General features: G+C 37.6%; 1 protein-coding gene across 3 annotated transcripts in view; it reads right to left on the reverse strand.

Moving 5' to 3' along the window:
- USP24 (ubiquitin specific peptidase 24) overlaps positions 1-13,192 on the reverse strand; it is a 65,739-nt gene that overhangs the window by 37,059 nt on the left and 15,488 nt on the right. For 2 of the 3 annotated variants that reach the window (XM_054833383.1, XM_054833382.1), the window contains exons 4-18: positions 12,983-13,126; positions 12,392-12,514; positions 11,472-11,507; positions 10,819-10,884; positions 9,195-9,260; positions 8,179-8,253; positions 7,236-7,394; positions 5,814-5,928; positions 5,185-5,288; positions 3,876-3,983; positions 3,286-3,381; positions 3,008-3,169; positions 1,781-1,825; positions 1,101-1,208; positions 302-451 (exon numbers count right to left, since the gene is read on the reverse strand). In XM_054833383.1, coding sequence (XP_054689358.1) covers positions 302-451; positions 1,101-1,208; positions 1,781-1,825; positions 3,008-3,169; positions 3,286-3,381; positions 3,876-3,983; positions 5,185-5,288; positions 5,814-5,928; positions 7,236-7,394; positions 8,179-8,253; positions 9,195-9,260; positions 10,819-10,884; positions 11,472-11,507; positions 12,392-12,514; positions 12,983-13,126 — 1,557 coding nt within the window. The remainder of the gene's footprint in view (positions 1-301; positions 452-1,100; positions 1,209-1,780; positions 1,826-3,007; positions 3,170-3,285; positions 3,382-3,875; positions 3,984-5,184; positions 5,289-5,813; positions 5,929-7,235; positions 7,395-8,178; positions 8,254-9,194; positions 9,261-10,818; positions 10,885-11,471; positions 11,508-12,391; positions 12,515-12,982; positions 13,127-13,192) is intronic. The other variant, XM_054833384.1, reaches the window with a different exon arrangement.

Here is a 13,192-nt window from a genome sequence, read left to right on the forward strand (position 1 = left end):
CGGAGACAGGAGGTCCTGGGGTGGGGAGATCCAGCTCTCGACCAGTTAAAGACTTTGTAAGGAACTTGTAGATTGTGATGTTTGCCCACCCTTGCTCTATAATGTAACAACAAGGCCACAACAAGCCCTAATAGACAACTGTCAGAACTATGAATAAAAACTAGTGTAATTATTCACCAGAGAACATACATACTGGTGAATTCCAAAAATAAAACATCTCTTAATCTTATGCAACTTGGTCAGTGATACACTACATCAAGTTTCCAAAAACCTAAGGTATAAGAAATTCAGGGTTCAGTACCTCCCGGTAAGTGTATCGGCCATCCACTAACGTTGCTCCAACAAGCCCTCCTGGACCTGCCACAGATGCAGCCAAACGGTGGCATGATATTAAGCTTCCTGTCACCAACTTCACTATTTCAAAGTTCTTCTTTAAATCTTGAATAATGCTCTTGGCAAAAAAATAAAACAAAACAAAACACAAAACACAAACCATTAAGAGGTTTTTAAGAAAATACATAAACAGGCACGTGCACACAGCAGTCTGCTCTTCTACAGACATGTGTCTCGTATCAGAAGGAGTAATGTTCGCCCCTCACCGAATGCATCCCTTCCAAGCATCCAAAGCCCCAACCTTTGTGTTTTCAGCATGTGTTGAAATACACGTGTGACAGATTGCAAACAAAATCCCATACCTCCACTCAGCCACTGTATAACACATGTGACTTGCTGGTATTTTAGTCTGTTTCCCAAGAATCAACATCAATTCAATTACAAAGCAGCTGGTCTAAACATTAGCCATTGTTAATTTCTTAAGAAATGCTTGCCTGTTAATTATTCTACAAAAAGCTGAGAATAAAATAGATTACTCCTGACACAGCAGATTTATACATATATACGCACACACAAACATATGGCACACAACACAGCATCCCTACTTGAACAGTTTGTTTATGATACATCACTAAACTGTACTTGTCAAAGTGTTTTTCTAGTTTGTTTCCCCTCTCATTTCTAAATTCAAACTTCCATGTTCTACAGAAGCAGAGCCACACAGACATAGCAAGGGCTTCAAAAGTCATCTCAGCATGTATCCTTACCTTGTCTTGCTTTTGGTAAGTCTGCTTAATAAACGAACGTGTGATTTCATGGAGCTGACGTAATGCTGGCACCACCCACACAAATTGAGGATTATTGTGCTGGGATGACTAGTAGCAGGAAAGGTAAAAACAATTACACATGTGTACATGCTCAACAACAGATTAACTTTCTTCTTAGACTCATAGAAGCCTAATGATTTCTATTAATGATGCTGTTTCAAAACAACAGCTACTAGCTCTGAAGGCTTCAGTTACTCATTCCTGGTCCCTTTCCAAACACACTCAAGGTGCCCTTCTTCACTTTCTACAAGAAGCCCTTTGACACACACAGGCCATTGTGCTCTCCTGATTATTAAGCCCAAAGTACCACCTCCTTGCTAGAGAACATGCAAATTAAGTAGACAAAAAGAACTCAGTTGCACCAGGGAGAGATAATAACCACCACCTTCCTCAATTACGGGAGATGAAGCAGGCCTGTTAGGGCATAAAAGGGCAAATCCAGTCAAATGACATTACTTATTGCTAAAGCAAGAATAATAGAAGAAAGAACCTGAAATACTACTGAGGGTTAAGAGACAAGAAGAAATTTCTGATTGGTGCTGCAAGGAGCCCTCTGATAGGAAGCGAAGGATACTTAAGCTGCATTTTGAAAGAGATCCTACAAAGAATAACCCTCCTACCTCCTTGTTAGAACTGCTCATCACTTTTCTGGGAGGCTTCATTTTCTGTAAAGTTTGACCACACAAACCAGCACTGAGGTTGCTTGTTCAGAAGTGATGTCTGGTTTAAATACTGACAACAACCAATACCACCTACACAGAGGTTAAAGTAACCTGCCCGTAACAGAGAGCTCTCTACTGAGGACTCCCTCATGTACTTGAGAATGCTGCCTTAATATTACATTCCCTCCCAGTTTATGTCTTCATTTCCCCTAATGAAGGGAAATAAGAAAATTATGTACTTTTAAACATCTTCTGTATGGTTACCCCAATCAGCTTTCCTTTAGCGTTCCTCACTGCAGCACCTCTGTTAAGGCCCTTGCCAGAATGTAATTAAAAAGAATGCAAGAATAGGAAAGGACAAGAGAAGATCCAAAAGAAAAGACTTCTAGTTTTACAGAGATTCAGAACTCAAAGTTTGAAATTCGTATTCATAAACACACACACAAAAAGGTGTGATCAGTATCAAGAAGCAACACACTATGCCTCCTAAACAACTAAAACCCTCTACAGACGCTGCGACACAGACAAAACTTAATTTACCATGAAATAAGTACTAGCCTTTTTATTTACAGATATACTTCAGACTGAAAAAAAGATGACAGGAGTATTCCTGCAGACCTCAAGGAAAACTGCCTGCTACGTGAACAGAGCAGGGTAGAGTATATGCAGTCTTTTAAGCCATGCACATCTCTGCTGCTGCCAGGAAACATCTTAGCACAGACAGCTGTGGGAATGCCTTCTTTATGTTAGATTAAAAGAGTTTAAGTATTTTATTAAAATACAAAACTACTATGATTTAAATATCAATTTGCATTTTGAGACTTAATGGCCATGCCAGAAAACATGCTTAACTCAAAGAAAACTAATCTAGGCTTTAACATGAAAGGGACAGTTAAAATACTGACATACCTTTATAGTGGTTCCATTTGCAAATTCTAACCTTGGGCCCATCCTGGTAGTTTCCCATAAACTGATCACTTCTTGTGCTGAAAATTTGCTTAAAACAAAGGCAAGAGACTTCTATGAGTCTCATGGTCAACAAACTGGCTCACAAAAAGCCTACCCCTCTCGTGGACTCCCCAAGGTAAGAACTTACAGATGGGACACACAATTTGTGCATCTTGAAAGGGCAACGTCAAGGCTAGACAACATTTCATTTTGGAAAAAATAAAATAATAAACCAACCCTCTTAATATCCTCTATGCATTTGATGATGTAGCTTCTTTTGATTGCCTCTTTCACTGCATAGGCATCACTGAGGATTGTCAGATGTTCCTCCAAGGCCTGCTGAATAAGACTACATGGTAACGTTGGAAGATGAGCCAGCTCCCAAAGTACCTCCAGAACCTAGAGGAAGCAGTGCAAGATTAGTCAGGACCTAGGAAGTACAGAGACTAGCAACGCTACATTTAATAAAGGAAAAAAAAAAAAAAAAAAAGAGATTTTATTTCACATTCACATGCCTTTCCAGTGGTTGTCTCCACCCGTGCTTCTCGACCAATGCGCCCTATCAGGCTCAACAGCTTCTGTCGCACTCTATCACTCTCTGTCTCCCAGCTCTGTGTGGCAAAGAAGTAATGTTCACTATTACAGCAGCAAGCACTGTCAGTCTGTTAAGTCTCAAGTGTACGCAAAAATACAATTTACAATTGTTTTACTGTAGGAAAATCAAAATACAAATAAGTATGTTTCCACCATGCATATTTCCTTATTTTTGTTACTAGGAGTTACAGTACTAATTTGTCCAACTCTTTTTTCAAATATAAACTAGAAGGGATTAAATATCATAATAAAAATCTCACTTAAGTACCATAGCACTGCCTATATAATGTAATCTAAGTCAATTAGCGGTACCAATAGCTGATCAGGCTTTTGGGTTAACAAAAAAAAATAAATCAGTATTAAAAGTTTTATTTTATAGCAAATTTTATATTTACATTTTCATATAGAAAATATAAATGTATTCAAGGCATTTGCCCTTTGGTAGGCTGGATGCACAAGTATCTCTCATCAATTCTCTTCCTATGGAATGTAAATTCATGTGAAAACTTACCTTTTGGATTAGGACAAATAAATGATTGAGCTGATCAGAGCTAAACTTCACAGCAGCTGCAGCAATAATGGTATGTATGTTTTCAATCACAGTGGAGGATTGTCCTGACTAAAAAGAGGAAGGAAAACACACGAAGGTAGGTCTTTATCCCAAATGAGACAGAGAAAAATCTTCATGTAAGTATTACCCTACTATTCATACTAATGAGAAAGAATAACAGCTTTTGACATGTTAGAAACATAAGGTAAGAATAACTGTCTCTCCTCATTTCACTGGCAGAGAGATCTTTGGAAGTAATTCTAAAGCAGGAAAGAACAAGTTAATCTACCATTATTGCAGCAGCTTCAAGACGCTGCAATGGCACATACCACTGGAAGGCATGGTGCCAGCAACACAAACATCACCATTTTTATTGCTTGGTTAAGTTCATGTGTGGGGTGCTCCATCCCTGACACACTTTAAGGCTTTACTCAAAAGTGAGCAATGCAAAATCTCCTCCCACGCTGATGGGAGCACCATGGTAACAACAGCCAGAAGCGGCAAGGAAGTATTGCATTTTATTAAAGAGTAAAAGTCAATGAGCTGGAATTATACTTCAGCTCTACTAAGCATGTAAGACTTGCTACCATGCCCGCACATACTGCAGATCTGACAGCATCCAGTGAGTTTAGTCTAAAACTTCAATTCAACATTTGGACTGAGGAGAAAACCATTTCCTGCAGTGGAAGATTATGTTTCTGGTCAAAATTTCCATGTCATTTGCATTAAGCAGTCAAACCACCTTTCCTACACAGCGATAAGTTGAATATACATAAAGTGAACATGAAAAGATGACTTGTCAATTATACGTACAGAAAGTTAAATGGGAATTCATACAGTTTGAGTCCACTCTCTTTAAAGTCACGCTGTGAGCTACATTCAAATTTATACCTCCAGTCATGAAAATTAATATCCTTAGACATGGTCTTTGGTCTAGACAAACACTCTATCACCTATTTCAGGCTGACAACCTCTTATTCCAAATCAAATATTTTTGCAGCCCCTTCACACTTGTTGCAAAGAAATGAACTTCATCATAAGAGTTAACAGCTGTGTTACAAGAAATTGCCAGGAAAAAAAAGAAATTTGCCATTTTAAATGGTAAAGAAAGAAGTAGAAGAAAGCCTTTGCATTAATTATACTGTTAAAATTTCAACACCTCCACTATGCAATAAAGAGATGACTATATTATAAACAAAGAAATCCCACCACTGGAATGTCTGCTTTTGTAAGACATTCTAAAAGTACCTGCCTAGTCTTGGTTGCTTACCTGAATTCTCCAAATTTTAGTGAGCTCATCTAAAGATAATTTACTGCCCAACAGTTCAATAATTCCCTTTATACGATCACAGTATTGCGCTTGGTCTATATTACCTACGAAAAAAAGAAAGGCAACGAAATTAATATATTTAAAATAGTATTAGACACATTAAATGCATAAGAATAAATACTTTTGAAAGGGAGAAGAACGAAGTTATCTTCATTTGAAAATTCTTTATTTACTGTTACAGACAAGTCTGTCTGTTCAAAGAAAAAGAAAAGGCTCCTTCCATTTTTATTTTGTTTTACTTCATACATCTGATAGCAGTTCACTCCTATAGGGCCTTACTACTTCGGAAAAAACCTCCAAACCTCTTGTCTCTCTTTTCTAGGGTCTAACAATATACAAAGAAAAACTGAGAGTAAAAACCCCAGGTACAACAGAAAACATCTGCACAGATGTCAAGTAGAGGACTAGATGAGAGTAGCAGAATTTGCAGGGTTTTCCGTTACTTTGAAGATGACCCAAACCCTTGAACTCCTTTGTTAATAGTGTTCCATTAAAATGTATTCAGAGGGACAGACGAAACTTTTAAGACATTCAAAGCACATGCCAAAAGTCTTTGTGAAAGTGCTTACCTTCAAGAGCAATCGACAGGACAGAATTTTCTACTAGCCAATTTAGTAATCTGTCTGTATCTATTGCATTCTTCACTGACTTGGATACAGTGCTGTCTTCTATTAATTTTGTTACCTAGAAATTGCAAAATGTGAGATTCTAACAATGATTCCTACACGCACACTATAAAATCTATTCAAAAGGCTTACTGCGAAGCTTAAGTGTGAATCCTGAAATATTTTGAGCATAGAAGGTGCTTGTTTTTTCTTTTTTGTTTTTGCTGGTTGGTTTTGGGGTTTTTTTGGTGTTTGTTTTGGTAGTTTGGTTTTATGTTTGTTTGTTTTGCAGGGTTTTGTTTTGTTTGGGTTTGGTTTTTTAATAAGCTGTTTAAAGGCAAATTCCTAACCAGAAACACCTCCTTGTCATCAGTCTCTGATGCAGTAGATTCTTAGTCCCAGTGTGACTCAGAAAAGCTGGCCTGTGCTGCCAGGTATATTTCTACAGATATACCAGAAGTAGGTTATCTCAGGCTTCTGCTTGTTACACTCAAATCAGTGTCCTATTTTATCCAATACAGAACCGATACAGGCTCCTCACTCTAGGGAGAAAAGGTACATTTGTGCTAAAGCCTTCAAAAGCCGCACTTTTGTAACTTCACCAAGGATACATGACATTTATGACTAAGAACCAAACAGCAATGAGGTTTAACATCTCAATTTCCCCATAAATAAAGAAGCAAAAAGCACAGAAGATGGACTCTAAAACACCTTACAACGTCTGCATACTAAAAAATGCCTTTTTTAGGACACTTAAATTGTACAAGTTCTAGAAGGAAGAGATGAATGAACAACTCCATACTTAAACTGTTTTCTTCTTCTACTTAGATATAAGATTCTAGCACAAAGAGCCCTGGTTGATAAACTCAGTTCCTAGGTGCTACTACAGCATCCATATACAACCATAATAAAAAAAATAAATATACAATTACATAGTGTAATGATCTAATGGGACTGAGACATCAATCTAGGATTAAGTCCCATTAATTTCCCCCCGCCTTTTTTCTCAATGAGAGGAGGGGAGAAAAGAGATATCCCATAGGATGCTCTGAATTATCTGGGTCATCTCAGAGTGAATAATCAATGAATAGCATAGACAACTGCTTATAAATCAATCTGAAATTGCAGTTCTTAGAAAATTTCAAACTATGTCTAGCTGTTTTCTAATTGGGAGGCCACGGTCATTGCAGTGGCTACTAATACTACAAACAACTCTTGTCATATTAACTTGTTTTGCTGTTTATTACAAACTAAGCTTTTGCTAAGGCAACATAATTTGTCAGGAAATATTGCGCCACCTCTTTAAGGTTGTGGTTTCAATGACTTAGTAACAACCCATCCCACCTACACACAGCACATATACACACACACAAAAAGCAAACCTACTTCTTTGAGGGAATTCATTTTTGCACTGAAGTGAGGAGATTTTAACATGCGCAACAGAATGTCCAGCCGTAAGTCATCTACCGCAGTTACCAAATCAGGTTGGAAGCGCATACACAGCAGTTTGATACCAGACAAGAGCTCAGGAATACTGACTAGTCTCTGTTTAAAAAAAAAAAAAAAAAAGGGGGCACAAATAGAAGCATTGCTATTTTTACTATTCTTTTTCAGACTTCAATGATTCACAAAGAGTAGGTTTACTGACCCAATACAGACTGTTTAATCTATGAAATGAAGTACTATGTACATCTGAAAGTATTGTTACTTAAACACCAGAAATTCTAAGACAGCAAAACCTTTGGTTAAAGTGGACTCTCCTGCTACAGATTTGGTATGCTAAATTGCCCCTCTGTAGTTACACAACCTATGCATACTTTAGAGTTTACCATTAACAATTTAAGTCTAAGTAAAAAGTCAACACTCAAAAATTTAACAGAACTGAATGCCAAATTCAGGGTAATACAGAAAGTAGTCACAAGTTACATGGACATTTTATCACCAGTTACCAAATTCTCAGAAGCTAACAGCTAATGCAACAGTCATACGCGCACAAGTTGTAAGAGTTTAACAGGCTGCAAGATAGTTAGCATCTTCAAGTCAGTTAGAGAAGTCAGCATTCCGTACACTACAAAGGGGAACAAACAAAACCATATTTGATAGCAACAGCAGCAAAATATTTTTAGAAGGGTCATGACATCAGATATCTACTGAAAAGGGTATTGAATGGAATTGGGTAAATATATTGTGTTCTATGTCATTCAGTCAGAATTCAGAACAGGCTGTATTTTTGCCAGTGAAAATAAAGCTATTGTTACTAGTATATGTTGTCAGCATTTTCAAGACACACAGGAAGTTCTTCCTAAATATTTAACATATAAAACATTACCTTGTCTTTCAAGTCCTTTTCTTCTACATTCTGTACATATTTAATCATTTTATGAATGATTGGATCCAGCATAGGCTAAAGAATGTGAGAAAAGGCATGACAATCATTTTATGTTTCCTGAAATCAATCACATTACTCAGAAGATCTGGCTGTAAAGTGAAATATGTAGCTGAAAGCTCACAATTATCTTAGACATAAAGCGACACCTGCAACACACATAAAACTATCCTGCTAGGTACGTCCAGAAAAAGAAGCAATTGCCATAAGAAGCCATTTGAGACCACCATAATTTTGTTTAAAACAAAATGAAACAGATCTTTCAAAATGCATCAGTTATTAGATGCATATGACTCTGACTCTCAGTGGCTTCTAAACTACCTCCTCTTAAAATAAAGACTTTCAGTCACTTATTAAATCAACTGTTTTTGTTAGTGAGTGTAGGTGTGAAGTCTGGGGTATATTTGTACGTACAGATATATCATGGTGATTTTTGTTTCCTGTACCACAATTTTTTTCCCCCGTGTAGACTCTCATACCCACGTGCTTGATCTCACCCAGAAAGTTAAATTAAAAACAAAATCCATCCATCAAGCTAGATTCTTTTCCCACGTGCTTTACATTGATGAAGCTTACTAACGGCAGTGGCAAAGCTTCTCATTGTTGCAGATGTAGAAAGTGAGTAGAGATCACTGTGTTAAGAAAATGAATCTGAACATTGTCTGAGCCCTCAGGATGCTCAAAATGATTCTTGTACTTTATGCAAAGTGAGTTTTGAAGGCTTTTTGAATTAGTCACCAGTTTCACACCAACACAGTTGTAAACTAATTTTCAGTCCTCTGTTTTTTTTCAAATTCCTACAACAAAAAGAAGAGTCTCATGTAGCTGTCTTTCTGATACCACACTGCCCAAGATCTACTTTGACACAGAGAGCTCCATCTATATTTGAGCAAACTACTACAATCACATTTCAAGGCTTTACTATTTGCTGTAAAGAACTCAGAACAAAGGCATTTTACCTGTACTACAGAAGAGTTAAGATATTCTGCACAAACTCCAAATGGCTGAACTAATGCAGAGATTGCCTGAAAGAAATACAGCAGGTATTTAGGTGCAGATACAAGAGATCTTTTCAGAGCTAGTGATCTATACCTTAAAATAAATATTATTTATTTCATATGATAATTTCCAGTCATTTGCTACAATAGATTTTAGTGTGCAACTCCTTTACAACAACGCATGGTTCAGAAAAGAGATTTACTCTCTGGCATACAGTATGTGTTATACATTTTTGCCTGAAATAAAAAACACCTTCCCAGTTTTCACCAAGCTCGGTCCTCTCATCATTCTGTTCAGACTTCTCTGTCTAATCCTGTTTCAGTCACAGAAGTGCACAGACAGAAAGGGACACATCACATTTTGGTTGCTCTCTACAGAAATGAGAAGTGTGAATGCAAGACTGAAGGTTAAAAGCCATATGGCAAATTTCTTCCCCAAAGAATTAAGTGCGAGAAAGCTTTTTTCAAATGTGTCATATACACGGCAAGATCTCTGCAACGCACGATTTTATTCTTGTTTACTTTATACTCAAAGTATATACTTGTACTACCCAAATTGTATTTGGGATTATATACCCAAACTATTCTATGATTCTATGATTTTCAAGTGATATCTATCAACAAAAAATTAAATGTATAAAGACAGTTGTTTGCCAATATATAGTATCAAAATTGGTTTCTTCTCACACTGGATCAAGAATTATGAAATTGAGTGTGCGCCACTGCAATCAAAGGCCTAAAATAAGCGACACTGAACCAGACTTCCTTCCTAAACAAGCAGTTATTAGTCATTAAACAAAGTCAAAGTTTCTATTGCAGTATCAGGATTTAAATTGAGTTTCCTTATTCTTCTGTCACGCTCATATATGAACCTATCTCTTTATATAAAGTAGCAAATATCAATACCCCAAGAAAAGAAGTTGAATTCTCTCCAAATGGCATTTGACTGAAAGCAGACTGATTTTATACTGAGGGACAAGACTCTAAATGACACGGTTTTCCCTTAGGCTCCTTGTTCTTCAACACTTGAAATATCATGAAGTCTCCCAAATATAGGTTAGGAAGCTAAAACTAAACAAGTTAGATTTTGTCACCAAAAATAGTTTAGAATTGTTGAACCAGCCAGTTTTCAGACACAGATCTTCAAAAGTTGCTTAGGATTAGACAGTGTCTGTCTTCCTAAGGATTTTTTTTTCCCTTAAACAATGATTTCTATAATAAACGATAGAAATCAATTCACTTGCAGCTACATGCAGCTACAGCTGAAGCAAACAGAAGATGAGGGACATATTTGTGAATTTACATTGAAACTAGACTGACTGATATGTAACTAGAAGGCTGAATGTTAGCCAGAAAGGTACACTAGCCCTTCCTCTTTTCTGTGATGTCTTAAAAGCTCTTCAGTCACAGATTTTTATGTACAACCTCATTTGACCTCCAGTCTGACAGCACTTCTCCAGGGCTCTGTGGGAATATTGCTCTGGTACCGAAAGAAAGGTAAGAGCACTGCCAGAAGGGACGGTACTGGTTCTACAGGAAATGTGCAGTGGAAAAGGAGAAGTCTTATGATAAAAGATGAACCTACCCCAAGTTCAATATCCTCTGAATTGAGTTTGGACTGAATTGCTGAAAATCCACCCAACTCTGCAAACTGAAACAAAATAATCAGTGTTATGTTAGTGAACTACAGTATTTTCTCTTTTTTATAAGCTATTATAGAAAATACCGCATTGAGAGTTCCTGGGATACCAACAAGAATCCTTTACCACGGAATATCACATTCAACACAAGCTTTATGTTTCCATGGGAATTCAGGGGCACGCTGGGGAATGCAATTATACCTGGTACCAGTTTAAACATGGAGCTAGAAACTCTGTCTTAGGTAAAAGTGGATATAGGGAAGAAAGCCAGAGCACATATAGCAACAGCTGACTGGCCTAGCACGTTTGACTGGGAAACAGCGGCCTAAGCTGAGCTTGACTTCCTCTAGCCACAGCTATCATGTTAGGGTAAAGGTGCTCAAGGCAGAAGGCAGCACCTCAACAAGACTTATTTAGCAAGGCCTCTTCCCTACACGTAGGCAGGATTAAAATCTTAAACTTTCTTTTTTTGTGTGGGTATCTCAAAAGTGAAGAGTGGAATAACAAGTTGGGGGGGAGGGGGGAAGAAGAAATTATCTCTGAAGCCAAACAAATTCAAGGGACAAATAACAGTTCTGCTTGGTTTACATTTACCTACCCTGTTCACTAGATCCACCAGCCACCCGTGAGGTTCCTTGAACAATTAAAATATTAACAAATTATTAGCTGAAACAATCAATGCTAAACATTTTTCTTCTGAAACAGAGATCTGGACAGATACATTCAGCCCATTAACCCACATCCCAAATGCATGTTTCATGATTTCAAAGAAAACAGCAATGTGTTTGTAACAACCCCTTTACTAAGCACGTAGCTGGAGCTCTGGGAGGTTCTCATTAGCATCATCCTTTTTTGGACTCCGCTTGACATCACTGACCATGTGCTGTGGCAACAGTACACACTGTAGCTGCTGACTCACAAGCAACTGTATTTATAGCACATTAGCAGCATGGAACATTACTAAAGAACCTTTCCCAAAGCAGCAGATGCAGAATTTTCTTTCTACAGCCACAAACTTTTTTCCTGAAGGAGAGATCAACACCACCAAGGCTCCTTCTTCAGACCCACCCATCTGGAACAACTGTGACAAGACAGTGCAAACCTCAAAAACTGCCTCCTTGCCAGTGTGTCTGACTTGAAGATATCCTGTCCTTAAATTCAGAAAAGCATGAATTCTCTGCTAGAACTGTACGCTTTTGAGTTATCCTGGTCATTTCACACTCAACAGCCAGACAGATGTCAGTCCTTAGATACAACAGATCTACCTGTCTGACTGTTGTGATGCTTTAGACATGAAAGTACACCGATTTCTAAATCCAGCCTCTAATAGAGAACTGGGACAATTTGAGAGGAAAAATTCTTTTCTACAGACCAACATATACTGACGATCTATTTGCTGCAATTCTTGGTGACACATTTAAGCTTTCTTGTGTTATAAATACCTACTAATCAAACAAATGTTTTCTGAAACAAACACATCTACCCTAAGAATAGGTTTTAGGGCATGGCCATGCTCACCTTCTGAAAAGTGGATATGGGCGAGACAGCATGCATGTTCCCCTCCCCGAAGACTTCTGCCCAGTTTCTCTGGCACACCTTCATTCGATTCTTGAAGTGATATTCATTGTCAGGGTTAAATGCCTTGAAAGAAAAGTCCATGGCAATGAACAGTATGGCTTATGCCAGTCTCAAAACTTATCTTGATAATGTCTGACTTGGTCAGTTGAGCATTCTCCTGGCTGACAGTTAAAGATCTAGCAAAAAATAAAGTTTAACAGAAGACCCCTGCTCCTGCCTCTCAGTTCCTACTGTAGAAAGCATTCTGAACCTTCCATTCTGTATAAGCAATATCCAATACCCATGTGAGCCAGATAAAGGGGGAGATAACTCAAAGTACTGATTTTAAAAAATAAACACTGAAGTGTAAGCAGATATGATTTTTTTTTGAGAGAGAGATTTGATTTGAGATTTTTTTTTTAATCTGCAGCAAGCAATGGCTGCGGATTGTAAGACAATATACTACAACTTCAATATAGTTAAAAAAGCAGCAGCATAAATATGAAACACCAAATACCCAAATATTAGAAATTGCAACAAAGAGTCAAATACCATTGTAAGTACACCGAGCAGGCCCACAGGAATAGGATCTTGTTTTACTCTTTCTGCAACCAGGTCCACTAGCAGCATAAGCATGTTGTATATTCCTTCATGGATTTCAGTTCCCCACTTGTGAACAGCACTGGATGTCAACAGCTAAAAAAAAGTAAGTTTTTGAAGTTTGAGCACAATCACAAAATAGGAGAAATTTATCAACCCCTG

The sequence above is a fragment of the Grus americana genome, chromosome 8 (genome assembly GCF_028858705.1).
Source record: "Grus americana isolate bGruAme1 chromosome 8, bGruAme1.mat, whole genome shotgun sequence".
Lineage (NCBI taxonomy): Eukaryota > Metazoa > Chordata > Aves > Gruiformes > Gruidae > Grus > Grus americana.